The sequence below is a fragment of the Rhipicephalus sanguineus genome, chromosome 11 (genome assembly GCF_013339695.2).
Source record: "Rhipicephalus sanguineus isolate Rsan-2018 chromosome 11, BIME_Rsan_1.4, whole genome shotgun sequence".
In the NCBI taxonomy this organism is placed as follows: Eukaryota; Metazoa; Arthropoda; class Arachnida; order Ixodida; family Ixodidae; genus Rhipicephalus; species Rhipicephalus sanguineus.
In genome coordinates, this window is record NC_051186.1 from 123,149,138 (window position 1) to 123,171,927 (window position 22,790).

The window sequence follows — 22,790 nt, forward strand, 5'->3', positions numbered from 1 at the left end:
ATAACCGGATCGAACTACGCCTCAGCGATATTTGATGTGTCCACGTACTAAGCTCGTATTTCCCGCCACTTTATCTCGTTCCTAATATTTCCGCGTGACAAAATCGTAAGTCTTTTAATTCAAACACGTCTGCACACGTGTTTAAATCGAAGAACAAGCGTGCCAGGAACAAATAACCAGGCGACAGAAATATTATTGCGATAGCAATTATATGGACAGTCTCGGCTGGATTTTGCCGTCGCCGTCGCCATGCACCGTATATGTATAAGTATGCATATATATAAAAAAGCCCCAAAGAAAAATAATTCAGAAAAATGCGTCCGAAGCGCGGAATCGAACCAGGGACTGCTTCCTCCGCAGCGAGTGGCGCTACCCATAGAGTTAATATACTGACTCTAGAGGAAAAGCTGGGCCGCGAGACCTATAACCACAAGAACGCTGACATCTTGGAACGTTGCCATTCTTGCCATCACATATCAATCCTAAAGAAGCATCTGCCCAATTAAAAACTTGCGGATATTGTTTTGTGTTTATTTTGAATACTTCTACGAAATAATACGACGGCTATTTATGAAATTTACTGCGCGCGGAAAGGAGCGTTTGCAGGCGGGTTAACTAGATGGCACCACCATATCAACACTCGCGAGTACGCGAGAGTGTGCTTGCGGCCGATTGCGCCGGTTTGCGCGTCGTGTCAAAGGCCCTGAGACTTCGTTCGCGACGTGTATCTCGTAGTTCTCATAGTGTCCCGTTGTGTGCGTCTTCTGTCGCCGCATACCACTCGACTTCATGTGACAGCCCTTTTTTTCTTTCGAGCTGGAAACTTCAGTGCATCAGTGCAAACCAGGACGGACGGCAAAGAAGAGATGAGACAAGCCCTGAATGTACGAACTAGTCGCAACCGATTTTTTTTAATACTTTTTAACGGCGATAAAGCTTCGTGGGCCATGTAACTTTAGTTTCGATTGAAGCCTTCGGGAGATGTCTCACTCACATTCGCCGCTGCATGCTGCAATCGACATTGTTCTGCTTTACGGCTCTCTGCGCTGAAGTACGGCAGCAATGAGCTGAAAAAGAACGTTGATACAGGTGTCTCGCCATTGCAAGTCGAATCAGCGCGCGACCACGGCCTACGGACTTTCCTTCGAGCTGCGAATCTGTCGAGTGACCTTTGTGCCAGCGAACGGAGAAACTTTGGTAGGGAGTGCCTAGTAAAAACCATGCACAAACAGGTGGAAATTTTAACTGTTATCAACCGGACCAGCTGCACAGACAACCGTACACAAACACACGGCTTCACGCATCAAAACACAGCTGATGTTCTCTGAACAGCGCGTAGCTTGCTTAGGTTGGTAGATTAAAACTAATTACTACCGTCAAATATAGCGAGCGTCTCAGGGTCTGGCAACTCTGGCAACGATCGTTTTGTTCCATCATGGCGGAACCCATGCGGTTATAGGTTCCAATGCATGGGCCCTATGGGGAGCTTTTCCTCTAGAGTTAGTATATTAACTCTATGGCGCTACCCACTACGCCACGAAACGCAGATCCTCCACGTTGGTAACGGCGAGCATTATATACAAAGCCTTTACCGCTGGACGGACTCAGAGACGGCTGCGCTTATAAGCGTTTCTTCATTACCAGCAAGATGGCGTTAGGAGCGCGACAGGCGTAAGGTCGACAGGCGCATTTAGCTGTCTGCTTGCGCGGTTTTCTTGCGCTGAGGGGAAGAGGGATGTTTCACGCTTTCACCGTGATGTCCGCGCTCATGTTACGGAGTATACGAAAGCCACTCGAGCTCAAGGGACGCCGCTAAACGAACGAACAGAAGATGAGCGCGAACTATCAAGTGTCAAAGTTCGACACTTGATGCACGCTAGTTTCCTTCGCTGCTTCGGCCGCCTTTGCAACAGGAGCGCTATTCAAACTGAGAGTATCCATTGGCGAGCCTATCGCATTCATTGCTTCGGCCTTGCGGCGAAACTGGCGAAACTGTGACTTTTTTTTTCACTCCTTAGTTTCGATTCCTTCAGCGTGTATTACCGCAGCGCGGCGCCTCGGGCGCCCTGAAATCAAACATGGCGGCGCCCTTATTTTAGCATGGGCTGCTCCGTGCTGTAATCTGCAATTGCCGGTTTATTTCAGCTTTTTAGTCTTGTAAACTCACGCGCAACGCCTCCTGCGTCACATTCGGGTTCTGGACCGTGGTCCAAGCCCCGTCGCCCGCGATGAGTATGTTCAAGGCGAAGATGTTGTCAGGTAAAAGCTTGTCCAAACGGAGACGCTGTTTGCGTGTCAGTAGTCGATGCGTCCTTGCAGCGATAAGCGAGCGCCGCCGTCTAGAGCAACGTGCCGACAAAGATTAGACCTATCGTATCCGCTCGCTGTACCGTGCATGCGCCTTATCTGTGTTTGCCGATGAAGTAATGGCGTCGTGATCAGCAACGTCACTCGGACGCTTTAATAATTTCGCTAGTTTAGGAGTCCGGACCGGTAGTCCGTACGAAAGCTAGGTTGGCTCGGCCTTTTCACAAATTTACGTTGCTCGTCACTTTTAATGCTGGTGTGCCTTTCATACACAGATCGATAGAGCGCGAATCAAGTTAATGTCGACGCAACAGTTGGCAGGTTTGTTTACTAATACTGCGAGTAACGGAAACACGGTGCCGTAGCTCATCTGGGGCCATCAGACGTCTGTTTGTTTATTTTTTGTCCCTTCTTTACGCGCGAGAATGAATTGTCCCGTAAATATTTGCTCTGCGTGGTTTTTTAATAATCGAGGACATAATTCGTAGGATAAATTGTTGGGAACTCTATCGGCGTCTTTCCTAAGCTACTTAAGTAAACAAACGACGCAAGTGTAATTTTGTTACGCCGGGCAATGACCGAGTAAAATTTTACTGTATATAATCTATCGCTTGTGTCATCGGCGTTATTTGTAAACAGCCTAATATCAGTAGTTGCAGCAGCCAATTTTACCTGCAAACTTACAAAGGTTGCTGAGGGTACCGGGCCACCGCGGATTGTATCTGAATGAAATGCTGGATTCATGAGCCTCAGTATCTCACTGTCGCCTCGCGGATATTGTACCGTTTATGTTGTCTTATTGTTTTCTACCGATGTCACACTGTCACCTTTGATCTGGATCAGACCTGATCCGGATCGAACTTCTCAATCGTGATTGGCTCCTTTACGCGAGCTGCAGAAGGGATCTAATCACTGTTCGGAAATTCGAACCCAGTCGGGCTTAATCGCGATCAGAAGTGCACCTTGTGACACCGGTATTGTAGAGAGCGCAGTTGTACGGACTTCTCGCGACGCTTCGGCATTCTTCCAGCACAAGACGAAAATAAATCCTTTCAGAGTTGCAGGTGTTCAAAAGTTGTCCGCACCTCGCCCTTACAGCCTTTTCCTTTCTATTTGCGTACCAGAAGCCATAGCATTGCAGAGCGGCCTGCATGTTTTGAATTTCATTGTTATGTTACGCTGCATGGCAAGCCGAAGTGTAAAAAGAAACAATAAATTCAGGCAGTGTTTCGCCTGTTTGCGCATGATCAATCGGAGTCCGGATAATGGTGCAGCAGTTCCATTCTTCGCATTGAGTTGGTGTCGGCACTATAACAATTAGCCAGGCTCGTCAATTTTGTTTCATCTTGTTTTGCTGTGTTTGCATATGGTAGCCTGTTTTCAATGGCTAAATTTTATGGGCTGAATTTTATGATTGTTTTGTCCCATTCCCTCGAAATTTCGAGGTTTCGTGCTGCAACCGAGCAAATACCCATAGAAGAGACGTTTGTGTGAAACAGAATTAGTTTGCTCTTACCATTCTTATCTCTGCTTTATTGCAAGAGAAATGGCTGAAGCCACTGCAGCACTCACATCCAAATCTCCTGCTAGCCATCCCTATATTTCATGTTAGTGACCTCTGTGTATCTCTGGATGGTGTTCTCAATGTAGTGCTAGAACTTGATAGTAAGAAGTCCTGTGTTCCTGACAATATTTGCAGTGCTTTTCTTGTTCGTTACTCCCTTTGGACTAGTCGTTATCTTACATTAATTTTTAACAAATCTTTAGAAACCACGTATGTTCCTTCCTCGTGGCGATGTGCTAAGATTCTACCATTGCAGAAATCATGTAAAAAAATGGATGTTAACTAACTACTGGCTGGTTTCTCTTAACTTCTTACTCCTGTAAACTACTCAAACACATAATTTACAGACATATTATGGATAACCTAGAAGCCAATAACATACTAAGTGATCGCCAGCATGGTTTTCGTCATGGTGTTAGCACTGTAACTCAGTCGAATTCACTCATGATATCACTAAAGCACTAGATCTTGGTACACAGGTTGACGCAATTTTTATAGATCTGTCCAAAGCTTTTAACACTGTGGTGTACCATAAACTACTATTTAAGCTCAGCGTCATTCTAAATAATCCTAAACTTGTAGACTGGATTGCCAGTTTTCTGTCAGATCGTTCTCAATATGTACACTGCAATGCTTCCGACATCCCTGTTGCTCTGGTGTACCGCAGGGTACAGTCCTTGGCCCTCTCCTCTTCCTACTTTACGTTAATGACTCACCACAAAATATAACCACTAACATACGCTTATATGCCGATGATTGCATTCTCAACTCTACTGAAGACAATACCATTCTTAATGATGCATTCTCAAACTTTTGCTTATGGTGCAATGCCTGGCAGATGAGTATAAACTTCACCAAAACCGTTTCATTGACGTTCACTAGGCATTTAGCTCCCTCAGTTTTCTCATACTCTTTTAGAAACTCTTCTTTACTTAAAAGTACCCAAGTACAAGTATCTAGGATTTCTGTTTACTGACAGTCTATCTTGGAGCAAGCATATTGAAATAATATGCACTAAATCATTAAAAATACTGGGTTATCTTCAGCGCACCCTTTGAGTGGCCCCTCTGGAAACCAAACTGCTCACATACAAAACACTAATCCCTTCAGTACTTGAATATGTTTCTATAACTTGGAACCCATTTTATAAAAGCGATATTGACACGATTGAGTCCATTCAAAAGAATGCTGTTTGTTTTATCAACACTTGTTGGGATAGGAACTTTTCACCTTCTTCTAATCTCCCGAATCTCCAGTTGACCACTCTTGCAAGTTGCAACATGCGCCACAACGGAAGCTTAAAATTCCTGCATGCCTTAATTGACTCCCCTCGCTGTACCCGCTTAAATCAATACTTTAAGTTTGCTCAACCTTCCCGCACTCATAGCTCGCATAAACTCAAGCTTTTGCCCCTTAAAACTAAAACTGATGTGTACAAATATAGCTACTTTCCTTCAACAGTTGAACGTTGGAATGCATTGCCCGGGTTTGTTCGGGCTTTACCAATGACCGATTTTATTTCTGCAATCGACATGCGATGTTGTCGCCACTCCTGCCATAGCCCATCATCTGCTGCAGTATGTAGAAATAAAAATAAAAAAATAGATATAAACACCTCATGCAGAGGCTTCGTAGTATCCTTATCGAGCCTCCTCAAGTTAAGATGATAAAGCAGTGCAAACAGGGGCTGTGACAGTTCCCCCAGTCACTCAATTCAAATTCAATTCGACTTGAATTGAGTGAGCCAGAGTGTAGGTGTTCGCTGGGACTGAGTAGAAGGGCCAGAGTAACGGTTGTGCATAGTTGGTACTTGTGATGTGCTGTCTGAACACGAAGAAAGGCGCACAAAAAAACACACACGTAGTACACAACACGAGTAATGGGATTGAGAACTGATATCGGTAAACAGTGCTATGGCGAGATGCGTGATGTGAAGGCACAGCACGTGGAAGTGTGAACGAGTTCAATACAACTGACGCTACAGGTATGCGTGATACCAACTTTGTGTACTGCATTTTGTGTACTGCTCAGCTTGCTGAAATGTTGATTTCTACCTTTTGGCAGACACGAGTGAAGATGACACGGACAACGACCATGACGCGCCCAAGAAGGCACCGAGTTTTCGTGCCGCACATGGTATGGTGATGACTCCTGATGATGCCATGAATGTATGAATGACATTGAGATCAATTTAATAAGTTCTTTAAGTGGGGACACTGCTTTACAGAATTAAAAACAAAATTTCTTGATCAATTTTGATGAAACTTGCTGAGTTTGTGCATTGTTGTTGGTGTTGATTTCAAATATGCAATTATTTTTCTAGTACAATATTTATTTTTTAAAAATATGATATATCTTATGTGCCTTATTAGGAGCAAGGCCTCTTTCTAAGCTTCACGTGTTTCAAAGTAAATCAGCATATTGTAATAATTTGGAATGAAAAATTTATGCAGTGAAACAAGAATGGTTGTTCTAAACCCATTTGAACAAAAGTTATGGTATGTTGAATTTTTTGTGAGCGAAATCCCAACTTGGCATCAACTCACTCACTGATCTTCCACATACTATAACTTTGTTCAAATGGGTTTAGAGCAACTATTCTTGTTTTATTGCATGCAGTTCACATTCTAGGTTATTTTGACATGCAAATCTGCTTTGTAACTTTGTTAGTTTAGGCAAAAGATATTGCTTCTAAAAGGCATATGAGATGGTTGATATTTTAAGAATTACATAGTACTGTAGTTAAAAAGTTACAGCGCATTTAAAATCAGCACATTACGTAAACTCTGGAAATTCAGTCAAACTCTATTAATAATATAAAAAAAAGCTTTCCCTGTGGCCTCCAGGATAAAGTCGAACCAGGGGCGTAGCCGGAAATTTTTTTCTGGGGGCGGCCACCTCCTTGATCTGAAGTGGGGGTTGGGCAGGCAGATGTGATCGAGTGTCATTTTGAGCTCGGTATGCCATGGCAAAAAAAAATTTCGGGGGGGGGGGGGGGGGGGGGGGGGGGGGGCACGGGCCCTGGCTACGCCCCTGAGTTGAACCCAGATATACTGAATATGAAGGAGATCACAAAAAAGTTCTATATATAGCTAATTCGCTGTATGAAATATTTTGTATAATAAAAAATAGTCGAGTGGATTTTACAACTGTTCAATATACTTAATAAGTAATTCATTATATGTGGGTTCGATGTATACGGGTGCGAGTGTACCACCTATCCGTCTTGTGCATGGGTGGCCTCATTTTTTTCTTTCCTTCGCCTTTGGCCACCTTCACTTTTTGTTTACTTAAACGGGTGGGCGCAACATGACCAAATTGAAAAAGAAATGTTTTGTTTTCGTGACCTTAGCTTTGAGTGAACATTCAGGATAATTTCTCTATGACTGTCAGTACATTTTGCAGCTCAGGTATTCTCAAAGCTCTTCACCAGCACCATAAGTAGCTCAAGAGAGTAGCTAGTATTTTCTTTCATGTTATTGCTAGGTTCATAACCTACACCTGTACATCGTGGAAGCTAAGTATTTTGATGTTGTGCTGTATGTGTATTTCATGTTGAAAGTCTTTCTTCTTGCTTTTTCTGGCTTTGAATGAGAGAAAAAGTGAAACTTGATCGCTTTGTGTTCTCGCAATAATTATTGACTAGCCACTGATGAGCTTGAACACCAATGACAGTGCTTGCACTGAAGTTGCGCACTTTGTTGCAAACATTTCGTCTGGTTTTTTGCGGGCCAGATAAAGCAGTTGGGAGTGTAGTGCGAACATGGTTTCCAGAACTGTATCTCTTATTTGCATTTGTTTTATTTTGCATTGCAATGGCTTCATGAAGTGTTGCCCAGGAACAAGTTATCCTAACGTTCGGAGATATCGGGTCATAAAGGGACCCTAATGTGAAAGACCAAATTAGTTTAGACTGATAAATTATTCTCTGAAAACTCTAGTGTCATTAATTTCACCACCATAGGTTTATTAATAGATAATATTAATAATTAACATTTATCAATGCCTAAAGTTTCCCTTTTAAATTTTTTGCCGAAATCTTTGATGGTGATGTCACAGATTTCAAAGTTTTCTTTGTATTTTGTCCACATTGGCTTGATGAAATTTCCCGAAAACTTGGTATGGGCTAAGCCTCTGGCTCCCTCAGAAGACAATGTGCTTAATTTTTTACTGATTGGGAACTACATAGGACCTAGTACATGCCATCAAAATCTATGACGTCATGATCTTTGGTGCTGGAATTTCAAGGTAGCGTCACCACCCGCATTTTATTTTTGCGTGTTTTCTCGCTTACCAAACGTCTTCTGGAGGCAAGCGTGGTGATTTTGTGTGAAAGAGTAATTTACTAATATGAGAAATATTGTTTTTCGCTGTAGTGTCCCATTAAGGCTCACGTGTTGCTCAATGCGGTCTTTGTAGTTCCTAAGAAGCCAGCAGCCTACTCCATGCCAAAGCTGGGTGGGGACGATGAAGACGAGGAGGACGGCAGCAACACCGACGACTGGGAAGGCAGAAGCGGGAATGAAGAGACGGGTGAGCTGAACTCTTTCACCAACTGGCAAGAGATCGGAAGCTGTAGCGGAACCGCGGCGCAAGATATACACTTTAGGTGAGGACACTTGCGAGATGTGATTGACCAGGTAAAGTAGAAGCTGCCCGTGGCTGGGCATATCTACTAGTGGGATGATGCAACTTCATGACAGAAAAAGGTGTTTCTGTATGAAGGGGTGTTGGTATAGCAACAGCATGGCATGTTTGCACTCGTACAAAAAACACGATGCGCGGTGAACACCAGCATTGCTTCCTACCATGCCGGTTGTTATAGCAACGGTACATAAAGCTTTTTCTTTCTTGAAGTTGTGTCGTCCCGCCGATAGGTATGTGCTGCTGTCATTAGACCGATAGATACGTGTCCTTGCTACTTTATCTGGTTGAACGCAGCTCGCAAGCAAGTCGAGAAGTGTCCCACACATTTTACACTGACTGTAGCTGTGCTTTCACTGGCTGTCAGCTGTGATGATTCTTGTTACCTCTTTGAATACTTCACGGAATTAGTCAAAAGTTGCATACTGGAGTGACTCACTGGCGTGATGCTGCCGAGCAAGAAGTTGTACATACGAGGTGACTAGCTCGGCCCAGCTGGACAACTGCCAGAGCAGCAGTCGGTGAGCAAGAAGACGTGGCAATGTATGAAGTAGAATCGTATTGCCTTTATTTTCTGTCTTTGCTTGTGTACCTTTCCAGGGATTGCAGGTAAACCTTGGTAAAATGTACGTGCATTTAACTAATTATGTCATGGCATTTAGGTTGTACATAACAAAGGAAACAACACCCTGATGAATTCCCCTTCCTTCGATAGACAACATAGTAGTAACTTCACAGCTGCGTTGTTGCACATCTAAACTTGAATGGCACGAGTTTGAATCCTGGCCACAGTGGCTGCATCTGTGCGCTCAGATTTAGGTGCACTGTAAAGATCCCCAGGTGGTCCAAAATTGTACAGGAGCCCCTGGCTACTGCGTGCCTCATTATCATATCGTGACATCGTGGTGTTGGCTCATAAAGCCCCATTATTTAAATAACTTTTTAATAATGTCTATAATGGCATAATAAGGTTTTGTTTTCTAATGATACGAGTATATGCTTACAAAGAAAATTGGATATACACTCAAACCTCGATATAAGGAACACGGATATAACGAATTATCGGTTATAACGAAGTAAATGAAGGATAGTCTTCTTATAGCTGCAGTGTTACAAATAAATGTTTATAACGAATTTTCGGATATAACGAAGTTATTTTCGTGACAAATGTGACTTTGTTCGACGTATGTAACTGCGTGGTAGTAAACACGGACGACAAGAAGATACAAGGACATCGTCCGTGTTTACTACCGCGCAGTTACATACGTCGATCATGAATCACCAACTCGCCCAATCGTCCACCTTGATTAGTGACTTTGTTATAATGAGGTGTGAGTGTAGTGAAGTAAATGTATTCTTACAATATTGCGTCGTGGCAAATTAGAGTCTGAAGATGCATATCAGAGATACTAATGACACTATTTGCGCATCAGATGCGTCTTTGTTATAACTGTGTTCAACTGTGCATGTGGTGCTATCTCGCTCAACGAGCTTGAAGATTTCACCGGGCTTCCGCTTATTATTTTTTCGACAACAAAAAGCTGTTGTCACTTTTGGGACCAACAAAATATGAGCGAACAGCATTTAGTTGCGGAAATGAGAGCAAGTTGCAGTCATGCGCAACCTTTGAGCACGTGGGCCATGCGCTCCCGTTTTGAAAAGTAGTGTTGAGAGAAATGGTGCATAAAATTGTGCACAATGTCAGCAAGAGGATCTTAACTTGATTAGCGCTGTCTGCTTTAAAGGGACACTAAAGAGAAAAGCGATTTTTTTCTGTATAAGAAAATTGCTCTTTCACAATACTAATCACCACATTTGCTTCGAGAAGGCGCTTGGTAAGTGAGAGAACGCACAAAAAGAAAATCTGGGTGGCGGCGCCACCTTGAAGTTCCTGTACCAATAGTCGTGACATCATAGATTTTTACGGCATGGGCCTATGCAGTTCCTGATCTATAAAAATGAATACATTGTCCTCTGAGGGGGCCACTGACTTAACATACCAAGTTTCAGGAAATTTTGTTGAGCCGGTGTCACCAAAATATGAAAAAAAATGATTTGAAATGCATGATGTCACGTGTGGACATTTTGGCATGAAATTGGAAAATGAAACATAGAACTTGGTTTTCTCCTTTATTCATAAACCTATGATGGTAGCATTAATGACAGTAGAGTTTACAGAGTACAGGAAAATGGATACCAGAAAAATATGGTGTAATACTGACAGTCAGCACTGATTGCTGTGTGTATATTCTCCATGTTTATTTCTTTTATTTATTTCATAATTCCCCTAAAGGCCCCTGAAGGGGTATTACATAAGGGAACAGACACATGAATCAAAGCTATGTACGTTTATGCAATGCAAGACGAGATTGTACGAAATAACGAAAGCGAGCTAAGTACAAAAAACAACAACAACAACAACAAAAAACAAGATACTTTGGAAAGATTAAAGTTAAGGAAAGATAGAAAATTGACTAATGTAAACATAAATCAAGGGCACTAACAAATGTAGTGTTCAAGGAAAAAAAAACTAAAACGAAGTCATCATCGTAAAATACACAAATTTGCAATTAACACATAAACTAATACAAACCAGTGTGTACAATGGTAATGAAAATCGTTAACAAATGTTCACAACAAGAAAATTAAACGCTGATGTACTTATGAAGAAGCCTAAAAAGTAGGGGTGTGTGAATATTCGAGTTTCAAATTCGAATCGAATAGTACCTAATCGAATAATTTGATTCGACTTTCGAACAGCTAGTATTCGAAGTTTCGAATAATTCGACAGGACGAATATCTAAAATGCAACAAAGGCCAACGGTGCAACTTGGTTAGGGTGGAGTGGCTAAAACGAACGCTAACGTCATTACAGTAGGCCTTTCGTTAAAACTTTCACCGACATCCTGGTTCAAAAGCGAGCCTGCTAATATTAATATAATATTAATATTAATATTTAATATTAATATTTAATATAAGCGTATGCTAATATTAAAGGAGATTATGCCATTTCCACACGTAGAAAAACAAATGAGAAAACTGTCAAGCCCTTCACAACTTCGTTCCCGAAACGAAGGCACGGACTTCTTGCGTGGTTCGGTCGCGTATGCCATAAGCACCGTAAACGTCCTGACTTTGGCCTGCGAAACCCTCAGTCATTGGCTTTGCATGTAAAAATTCGTTCACGCTGGGCATTTGCCACTGCCACACTGAACCACTTATTCAGAAACTCCCATCATTCCGGCACGCAGTTAAAACGCTGCTGTGAACGGGTGCCTGAAGATTTTTGGGCCAGGAGCACCCATCATAGAGTTTCCTAAAATTAACTAGAGGGGACTGTGGCGCTGCGATCGTTCAGCTACCATGGGAATGATGGGTAGTACACAAATTTGCCTAGTCTTCGTGCTCGCGTCTTCAAACGTACTTGTGGCTTTGTTTATTGCTGTGTTTTGGCGTTCGTTTCGTATAAAAGAATAGACCGTTGTGAACTTCGTGACCAGATTTGAATCGGTGAGCCTAAAAAAGTTAAAGTGGTGAAGTGGAATTGCTGACTTTTGCTGAATTTTAGTTTTGCGACAAAGCGGATGCAGCCGACGCGGAGCCAAACGGAGCCGAAAGAACGAAGTTTAGACAAATTTGTGTACTACCCATCATTCCCATGCTGGCTGAAGCGTCATGCATTGCAGCTCCCATAGACACTAGCGCCAGAGCTCCCTCTAGTAAGTATTGTAGGAAACTCTATGGCACCCATGGTGATGAAGCACAACATTACCGTCGTCAGATGAGTCGTATAGACCCTTTTCGAAAAAGAGCGCCCCTAGCGCCGCGCACGCAAACTACAGTCTGCCGCCATTGTGAGGGCACCGCAGCAGACGACGCAGGCTTCGGCAACGTGCCAGTGCGTGACATTTCAGCACTGCCGAATCGTGAACTGTCATCAACGTTTTTCGTAGAGATGGCGTGCTGCAATGGTGCAGACGCGCTGCGTTCCTATGTGCCACCATGGAGGATATCGCGACGAGAACAGCGATAAGGTACGCGATAAAACTTGAACAACAAACGGACGTGCTCTCTCTCCGTACGTGATGTCAAACGAACGTGCGGAAGGGCGCCGTTTTTCAAACGCGCTACAGAAACGGACGTGCTCATTTCACAGCGCCTTGTGTAGCCATGCTTTTACGAATGAATAGTCTTCTCCCGAGTGCCTGCATGCGGTGCATTCCAATAGATTGTTTGTGCAGAAATACTGCGAGGGTTCGTAAGGCCAGCCAGAAAAATAAAAATGAAGTTGCGTACCGTTCATTTAGTAGCGACAGCACTCGTATATCCTAAGCCACGTGTCAACATTGTTTAGTGCATACAAACAGGGGCGTAGGCAGAAATTTTTTTTCGGGGGGGGGGGGGGGTGAGCACCACCTTGATCTGAAGTGCGGGCCGGGCAGGCAGATGTCAGATGTGGTCGAGTGTCATTTTGTGGCAAAAAAATTTCGGGGGGAGCGGGGGGGGGGGGGGGGGGGGGGGGGCGGTGTCCTCCCTGGCGCTACGCCACTGCATACAAATATACCCAACGCGCGGCATCCGGAAAATAGTTGCGTGGTGTGGCTGGCAGCAGATAGGATTTTCACCGGTTGCGGTCGCATAGTTCCGCGACAGTGACGTCCTTCCTTTCCTTCGGTGAGAAGTTTGTAGCTTCGGCGAGCCTTTTTTTCCCAGTGCTGGCGCGCGCGAGTTGGCTCCTTGTGCATGTTGCTCCTTGTGTTGCTCCTTGTGCATCGGAAGCACCTCAGAAAGACCAACGGAGAGTACTAAGAGCTCGTTCAAGCACACAAACGGTGAGATTTCAGCGGATGACACGGAGAACTAGCCACCAACACAAACATCACAGCACTCACGCATTTGACGGCTCGCTTTCCATGCCCTCACGATGGCTCTGGCTATCCCACGCTCCTTTGCAAAGCGAAACTGATGAAAAGCCCACCATCAGGTGGCGTATTTATGAAAAGGGTCTATTGCACAACCATGCAGAAAGAAAACTAGCTACCATACCCCCCTCTCTTAGTCGTTAGTAGATTAGGAGTGGCGCTGCTGACTGGAATGGCGGCTTTTCTATCAACATGCTTGCGCGCCCATAAAAGCTGGAACAAATGCAACTCCCGAGCAAGTGCATAATAAAACTGCCGGCACACCGTAGCGTCCCTGATTTTTCTTTTGTATTGCAGTAGCCGGCGGTACACACTTTGTATAAATATACCATTCGATATTCGATTCGATATTCGATATTTTTGGCCACTATTTGGCACTATTCGATTCGAGGGGAAATTTCACTATTCGCACACCCCTACTAAAAAGAGTACGCATGGTGGACATCTACTCGGAAATGTTGAGTAAAAGTTCGTGAAATGTTGTGAATCTGCATGAGTGGCAATGTGGGATGGCAGGTTATTCCATGCAACTATTGCTCGGGGGAATGAAGGAATTAGCATAATGAGCTGAGCGACAAGTTATACGTTTTATCTCAGAGATATGGTCTGTGCGTGGAAAGGTAGCTGTTGATGTTTTGAAGATGCAGTGAAGGTATGGGGGATGATAAAGTTTGTGGAGAAGCAAAAGGCGGGCAGTTCTGTGGCGATGAGATAAGTCGTCAAGCTGAGCGCGAGTTTTTAGTGCTGAAATGCTAGTATAGGGTGAATAATCAAAAAAGATGAAATGGGCTGCACGGTTTTGTAGTGATTCGATTTCATGGGTGATGTAGATTTGTGAGGGATCCCAGTTAGCTGATGCGTATTCTATTTTAGGGCGTTTTAATGTGACGTATGCTAGTCTACGGAGATTATCTGGAGCATGCTTGAGGTTGCGTTTGAGTAGACCCAATGAGCGGTTAGCTGATGCCAACGTCAGGCGGATGTGATGAGGCCTCATAAGGTCAGACTGTAAATGAACGCCAAGGTACTTATACGAAGTTCTAAGTTGAAATATGTTATTATTGATCACTTAGGATGTCGGAATACGATGTATGCGCCTTGTAAATGATAATAACTGTGTTTTAGCTGTATTAAGAGCCATCAACAATGTTGAACATCATATATTAATTGCGTTAAGGTCAGCTTGAACAATATCTTTGTCATTGTCACACGAAATTATTCGATAAATTACACAGCCATCCGCGAAAAGTCTGATGTGAGAGGACACGCAGTTAGGCAAGCCATTAATATAGATTAAGGCCCGTATTCACAAACACTCCTCGACTCGAAAATCGACTTCAAGGGATCCTTGAGGACTGTCTCGCGTTGCAGAAATCACTCTCGACTCGAAACGCTCGTCGAATGGAGAGAATCCTCAGTGTGCTCCTTGAGAATCTCGAGGTAGGTCAGAAGCTCCCTTGAGCGCTCCTCAGAACAGTTTGCAGGCAAACATGGCAGACGTACCGTCACTTGACTGCTTTTTGGAATTTGCTTTTCATGTTCATGATGTTTCCGACGAACTTGCAACTGTTGCAGCCGACTGTTGTGTCGTCTGCCATACACAGGGGCCCTTGCACAGCATCGAGCACGCAAAGAAGTGGCTATTAAAATAAACCTTTGTATTATAATAATAACTACATACGTCGTGTAAATTAAGACTTTTCTCTTTTGTTGCTGTTAAAATAACCAAAATGAACTACAGGTGCGAACGACTCATTTACAAACAGACGGCGCTCGCAGAGAAATGCGGTCGTCTGCAACATTTGGTCATCTGCTACATTTCGTTCGTCTGCGAAGCAATCGTTGCATCACATTTTCAGTGCGATGGAATCTATGCCGTGAGATATAAGTTGAGCTAGTCAAGGTAAGATTCAGTTGTTGTGGTCTTCTGTTTTACACCGTTTTATACTTGTTTGCCACCTGACAGCGGAATATTTCTGTGCGAGAACTACAATAAGAGCACGCTGCGTGTGTCCCCTTTCCAAATGGTCGTCGTCTCCGGCGAGCAGTTACTGAACCCATTGCCTACAGAATAATATCCGGGTGGCACGTACACGTGTTGGGATCTTCGATGCGTGTAAAGAAGTAATATCGTAATCTGCTACCGCTCGATCGCATACTAGGCTGTTATGTTGCCAGACACAACAACGTCAGGAACTCAGTCGCCACAACACACGATAACATCTCCTCCGCTGTACCACCGACTCAAAAAAACCGTACAGCAATTGTTTAGAATGGAAAATAAAAAAAAAACATTCTTGTTTTGAGGCTCAAGGCATGCTTTAGACAGCATATTTTGCATATTATCTTCTTCGTGCGTCCCTCAGGTGCGTTGAGTTGGAGGACGCCTTCGTGAAGGGCTCCTTGTCAGAGGACATCCTTGAATGTCCCTTGCCCCTCGAGTTGAGGAGAAGCATTTTCCTCAACTCCATGGAGTCGAGGTGGAGGGTCGAGTCGAGGAGCGTTTGTGAATACGGGCCTAAGAATCTGTATCGTATCTAGCTGAATCTATAATGTATCTAGCTTTGTTTGATTTCTTTAAGCATCATGCTTTGAAAGCCATGGAATTGCTCTATCAAAGAGTCAAAACCAGATATATTGAACTGGGCTACAGTTGAACCCCTCAATAACGAACGCCCTTAAGAATGAAATTCTCGTGGCAACGAAGAAATCTGGCATCCCCGGCGGACGTCCTTAGAGCTCAATGCATTTGCCCCCTCTCGACAGCGCTTCTGCAATAACGCTTCTGCAGTAACGAAAATTTCAGGTAGTGATCCGCGACATTTTTTTCAACCGATGAGCTATTTCGGAACCCAGAAGTTCGAAAATTGCAGCACCGCTCATTCGACAAGCCGGGCACATACATTTCCACCAAAAAACATCGGAAATAATAGACATTTTTATGGCCCTGGAAATGCTTGCCGCTGCGTGGACTGTTACTTTGGCCGCCGCCACCAAAACTGCTTCAAGCACGCTGGTTTTGCGACTTGCCTGCACGCCTCAGCAGCTTTGCCAGAGATGGAAGCGGGTGTTTCTTCTGCAAGGACCAATAACCTGCAGCTACTAGTTGAAGCATGGGACGTGCTCCACTGTGTCTACAGAATGATACCAGATGCTGTTGAACTGCATGGCTTTTTGTGTGCTGACGGCGACCTGATCTTGCATGAACAGTTCAGCGACGATGCTATCATTGAAAGTGCGCATAAAGAATATGAGAGTGACAACGAGAGTGAGGAAAGCAACAAAACTCAACAAAGGCAAGTACGTTCGTGCGAAGTTCTTGATGCTTGATCATTCGCACCTTCCTCGGCGCCCATGATGACAACGAAGCTATGCAAAGTTTATTAAGCTCTGAGGCTCGAGCCGTCAAGCTCATTCAAAGCAGCGTGAAACAGAGCAAGATCAATGACTTCTTTATATAAATTTTGGTTGTGCGAAGTAATTGGTGTGCGTATTTTTCTATTTTTGCAAGAACGAAATTCTCACGAGAACTAACAAAAATCGCTTCCCCAGCGACTTTGTTATTGAGGGGTTCGACTGAATATGGAAGTAGTGTCTATGTAAAACAGTTGTGACATCCTCTTAGAATTTCCATGGGAAAGTATGGCATTGTAGTATGTGTCCATTAAAAATTTTCACCACCACTTCCCTTATATGAGACGCTGGGCCTCGTTGTTCCCCTGGAAGTGCCCTTCTCCTAATGATAGAGCAGTCACCTCTCACATAATTGGAAGTATTCATGCCGATGAAATGACATTGTTTTGGCATTATCTGCCAAACAATGCATTGAACCTGAAGGGAGTAATATCCATGTCACACAACACATGTAATCTCATTCGCAGCAAATGTGATTACTTGTTAATGCCATTTTTGTTGCTGCTATATAGGCATAGTGAATGACATTTACAGCTAACGGCATTTGGCCATTGACTGCATTTTCCAAACTTGTGCATTTGTGACTGGTAGTTTTGATGACAAAGGCTAGGCGAGAAATGACACGAGGAATAACTTGAAATATAATCAAAGTTACAATTTTTATAATCAAAGTTACAATTTTTATTAATTCCTGTGTTGACTTTTTGAGAACTTTTTGATATACAGCGCGATAGCCAAAGCAATTTGTGCAAATATATTCTTACTTGCAACACTCCGACTTGACACCAACGCCTCCTGTTGGCCATGTTTACAAATGCTTGTCTATCATTTGTTTTTCATTTCTTCCGTGTTTTGGTAAAGTGGTGATGCGGCATCAAGGTCACAGTTTTGCTCGCGATATCTATCCACCAGCAATGGAACCAAATTGTGCAGTTTCGTCAGGGGAGAATAATAAGAAGCAAAAAGGGCACTGTACAGCCGACAAATATCAACATCAATTGTCAATGCCATATTCTACAACTGTGTAGACAAAAAAATGCAAGACCACGGTGACAGTCGGTGTGAATCTCATTTTCTGTAAATGATGTTACATGTGCTGTGTGACAGGGGCATTACATGCGATAGGGGACAAATCAGCAAGGTGTGTGTCTAGTCAAAACATGGATGGCTCAGGCAACAAGATTCTCATTCGCACTCTGCAATGACATATTTGCTTTTGTAATCGTCACTGCCCCACGGCCATGTGGTGTGGTGAAGCATGTTGACAGCGGAAAGAACTGGCCATCACGAAAGGAGGCATGCTATGAGGAGCCTATCCCGAAATGAATTACCAATATGTGGAAACCTGTGGTGATTCTCGTCACATTCGACATGTATGACTGTGTGCAGACATTTCATTGGTCACATACTAGACTTGTGTGTGTATGTGTGTGTGGCCACAGGTAAATCAAAAAAGGCTCCCCACAGCAGTGAAGACAGTGAGAGTGCTGACAGCGATGGCAGCGATGAGGGCAACGTCACAAACACATGGAACCAGAGCGGTAAGGACGGTGTTTGCGGTGGCCAAAATTGAGTGAGTGGGGCTGATTTTGTGTGTGTGTGTGTGTGTGTGTGTGTGTGTTTTAGGGGCTTGTGAAATGCCTGGGTGGTGCTCTGTCTACGTTACTGCAGCTGCTGCTGGTGTTATGTATTGTTTCGCCATGTTTGTGCATTCTTTGCCTTCTGCCCGCCCTGTTACCCCTCCCCCACGTAAATGTGTGCGGCGATCTACTCATTGTGTGAAGCGCTTTTGGGGTATTGTTTGTTTTCTTCCGCTGATTTCATTAACCTGGTGGTGGAAATCCTTACGATGTTGTGCCTACTGCTGTGATGAGTCTTAGCCTGTCATAGTGCCGTGTCCTCCATGTTTTTTTTGTCTACATGCTCTGTGAAGTGCTATGTAAAAGATGTACCTTTGAAGGTTGCCTATTAGTGATTATTTGCCTTTGCTAAGTGAGTAGCAGTGCTTAGTGGGGGTGGCATTATTTTCCTCTGTTTTACCCCCACCCCCCGTGTAGCATTGTTTGTTCCTCTATTTAGCCTTAGTGGCATAGCTTTATGTTCACTCTCTAGACATTGCTGATTGAAAGGGCACCACTGACTACTTGTGTTTGATATGTCACATTTTTAAATATTTAGAATAGAATGCAGCACTGGCAGCCTCTACTGAAATCACTATAGGCTTAGTGCGCTGCAGCTTTGACTGAACGAGTGGCGCCATCCGCGACGAGGTGCGCTACTAATCAGTCATGGCTGAGAGCGGTTGCGTACGGGCGAAACCACAGCAGCTCTAAAGGACGAAGCTAATTCACAGTCAAACAGGAGTGTAACAATGCTATTGTTGTGTGTATGGCCTGTCACAGCTGTGGCAGAAACGCTGCCGGCAAATTGTCAAAAATAAAATTATATGGATTTATATGGAAGGCTCACGAGAACGAGCAATGAGGGCCGTGCGATGTGCGAGATAAACATACGATATTCATTTTTTAAATCTCTCCTTGCCATTATTGCGCGTATTTGCTCGTCGTGGTCATAAACTCTACGTTTATTTTAGCCCCGATGGAGGTCCTCGGCGGCTTGTGAAGCACCGAAACCGCACATGCGGTGCCCACTTCTTGCGCAATGATGAGAGAAGCTCGAAAGCCCTGCATTCTGCCTGTGTGTTCAGACACTTTTTTCTGCGTGCAATGGGAAAGGCAACAGTGTGACCCTACAACGAAGCTTTAAAGATATTCGTGTCGAAAAGGGTACATGGCGATTGTCAGAGCCAGGTGCGTGGTAGGTCTGTGCGGGATGTGTGCTCGCGTTTGCTGACAAACATAGCCAAGGCAGCAGAGTGCTTACACCATCCTTGGCGCCCAGCCTTTCATGTACACCTTGCTCTCACAATGTGCAGTTGGTTTAGACAACTAGGAAAATGTGCAGAAGTCATCAAACAAAACAAAGGAACGAGCGAGCGCGAAAAGGCGAGAGGAACGGAACAAAGGAACTCTTCTCTTGCTTAGCCCGAACGCCAACTCTCAGCAGAACAGATGCGAAATTCAAAGGAAGCTCTTCGCGTAATACACGAAAAGAAAAAAAAAACTTTTACTTAATGTAAATAACACAAGACGTTGATAAAACTTTGATAACCTGAAGGTGGACATCCTAGCCGACACTCTTCATCTGAGCAACACACTTTCCAATAAATTTGGAGGGTCCCTTTGCAGACACAGTTTCCTCCCTAACGCCATAAACATAATCGCCGGCGTAAAGGTCATTGCCGTGAAGAAGCCTGCTTGCATTCTAAATATCTTTCTACATGTTCAGTTCTGCGGCATCCAGACAATAACGCACGCTGCTCGTTCCGCAATGCCATTGCAAAGAGCGCCCACAACATGTCACGACGGGATCATGCGCGCTGCCACTACTGGTGGCGCTGACTGTCCTAGCGCCACAGCGCTGCCATACCAGCTGTTGAGGCCTATATGCAGCTTGCTTGCTCCCTTACTTGCTCTGTGCTTTATGTAATACAAATTGTGCTTGTGGGGAATGTTTAAAATTTGATGCTTCTCAGCATATAGACATTTATATACTGTCGAGCCCACTTATAATGGCTTTGAACATGCAAAAAGCATTTGTTTAGTACTTAAAAAAATCACCACATTTATAATTTACATGTAATCTGTGTACACTGTACTAAATAGAATATAGATATGTGGACTTGGGAAATGTGTTAGAGCCCTCTTACAACCCTCTGAAGTTTACATTGGACTGAAAATGTGTTTAAATGACCTTTAAATTTGTGTTTTACTTTAGTATGCTGTTGGTGGTGTTACAGTCTTTGGTGCCCTTTGTCACATGTCTAGATTGTGTGGTGTTTTCTTTCAGATTTGTTTATTTGACAAATTGGAACGTGGTTGGTGCCATACAGTCTCTATTTGAGAGAACAAACTAATTTACCATGATGTTTCTAAAGTGACTACCATGTGCAGCATACTTGTGATGCATTTTGCCATGGCTTTACCTGGTCTCTTACAGATCAATTTTATACCGTGTGAGAACAAAACTTTTATGACTGAAATATTTGCCACGTGATTCATAATTTAGTCTTAAATCGTTTGATGTGCATTCAGAGCACATTTTCGGTGTAATCACTGTGAAGAATAGAGTGAACACTCGGGCACTGGTTGATGCCATGACAAGAATGCAGAACAAGCTTGTTCCTTTTTTTTTTTTCTTGAAAAGACACTAAAGGCAAATGTTATCTCAGTGTACCACTTTTTCGGCCCTATAGTCCGCTGTGCCCCTGCACATAACCTGCAGTCCGAACTACAGTTCGTGGAAGCCGTCTTACGCATCGAAATTTGCGCGTGACCCGCGCCTCTTCCTTAGCTCCAAATTTTCTTTATATTTTGTGTGGGTTATGTGCAAGAAAGTACGATAGCGTGTTAGTTGCCTTTCTAGAAAACTTGCTGCGCTGTGAGGACCTAGCTGGAGAGAAATTGATGACCTGTGTGTCCCTCTTTGACTTTCGTTCTTCACTATGTCGTCTTTCGTTCAGAACTTATGTGCTTGCGCTGCTGCAAACACCTTTAAAAATTACCTAAGAGGTTGCACAGTAATACCAGTTTTGGTATGACAGAAGTTTGGGTTAATTGGTGCGTGTTAAGTTTTGTAGCGTGGCAACAGACGCATGAGTGTGGAACACTTAAAAAAAATGGGACAAGTGCAACCAGGACATTGGAACAAGACGAGGTGCCACTGTTCTCTGTATTGTCAGGGGCTCCAAAGGCGCCACAGTCATATTAAATGTTTGGAGAAGCAGGAGTGAGCTCATTTATATGAAAATACAATGGAAACTTGGTTGTGGAAACTTAATTCCCTTCGGTTTGATTAAAACAGATTGATTAAAGTTTGCAGATTGTTAAATTGGACATGTGAAAGCATCAGAGGAGCTGGCACCGTAAACTTACAACACTAGCATTAGTGTAGTCCTGTTTGTCATTTTCCCGTTGATGAAGGCTCGGTTGTTTGCAAAATGACGGCTGCGATGCAGGATAGTGACTGTCGAAAACATTGGCTTCATCTTTACAGATGCATTGCGCAAAAAATGCAGATACAAGGCAAGAAAGTACAAAAACCAAGCACTGCACTAACAACCACACTTCATTGAACGTGGCACAAAATAAATTTGCAGAAATAAGGGAAGGGGTGAAGGGGAGTGTGTTCAATGCATAGAGTTTCATTATAACACACTGGAGGGAAAACTGGCGCTAGTGTCTATATGGGAGCTGCAACGCATGGTGCTTGAGCCAGCATGGGAATGACGGGTAGCACATGGATTTTTCTAAGGTTCATTCTTGCCGCTCCGTGTTACTTCTTAACATTCAAAACTGGTAATTATTTAGAGAGTTCTGCAGTCCCACTTCACCACCCTGACCCTCTTAGGCTGACCTGTTTAAATCAGCTCGTGAGGTTCATAATGAGCCATTTTTTAATCCGAATTAAAAGCCAAGACGACAATAAACAAAGGCAGAAATGCGTTCAAAGCCGCAAGCACGAAGACTAGTAGGCAAATCCATGTACTATTCATAATGCCCATGGTGGCTGAATGATCACAGTGCCACAGTTCCCCCTAGTAAATGTTGTAGGAAACTATGGTTCAAAGCACTGTGTGGGACGCACATACTCAGTTAAAATGCAGCATCACCCCCCCAAATTCTGTATATCCCTATTGAAACATTCCATATGCATTCCAAGAGTTCCGTGTGTTGTCTGCAACATTGTTATGGAATTGTAATGGAATTTATGTGGAATCCATGTATACTCCAGAAAGTTATACGGCAAATATACAAACTTATTGGAATGGCAATATGTTTCAACAGAAATTTATTTCCCATCACATTCATTAAACTGCA

At 43.6% G+C, this 22,790-nt stretch overlaps 1 protein-coding gene across 2 annotated transcripts in view; it reads left to right on the forward strand.

The window, feature by feature from the left end:
- The first annotated feature begins 2,054 nt into the window (after positions 1-2,054).
- The window catches only part of LOC119373701 (cap-specific mRNA (nucleoside-2'-O-)-methyltransferase 1), a 127,893-nt gene continuing 107,157 nt past the window's right edge, over positions 2,055-22,790 (forward strand). The window contains exons 1-4 of one of the 2 annotated variants that reach the window (XM_037643763.2): positions 2,055-2,259; positions 5,936-6,007; positions 8,291-8,404; positions 18,294-18,392. In XM_037643763.2, coding sequence (XP_037499691.1) covers positions 2,229-2,259; positions 5,936-6,007; positions 8,291-8,404; positions 18,294-18,392 — 316 coding nt within the window. In that variant the 5' untranslated portion in view covers positions 2,055-2,228. The remainder of the gene's footprint in view (positions 2,260-5,935; positions 6,008-8,290; positions 8,405-18,293; positions 18,393-22,790) is intronic. The other variant, XM_037643764.2, reaches the window with a different exon arrangement.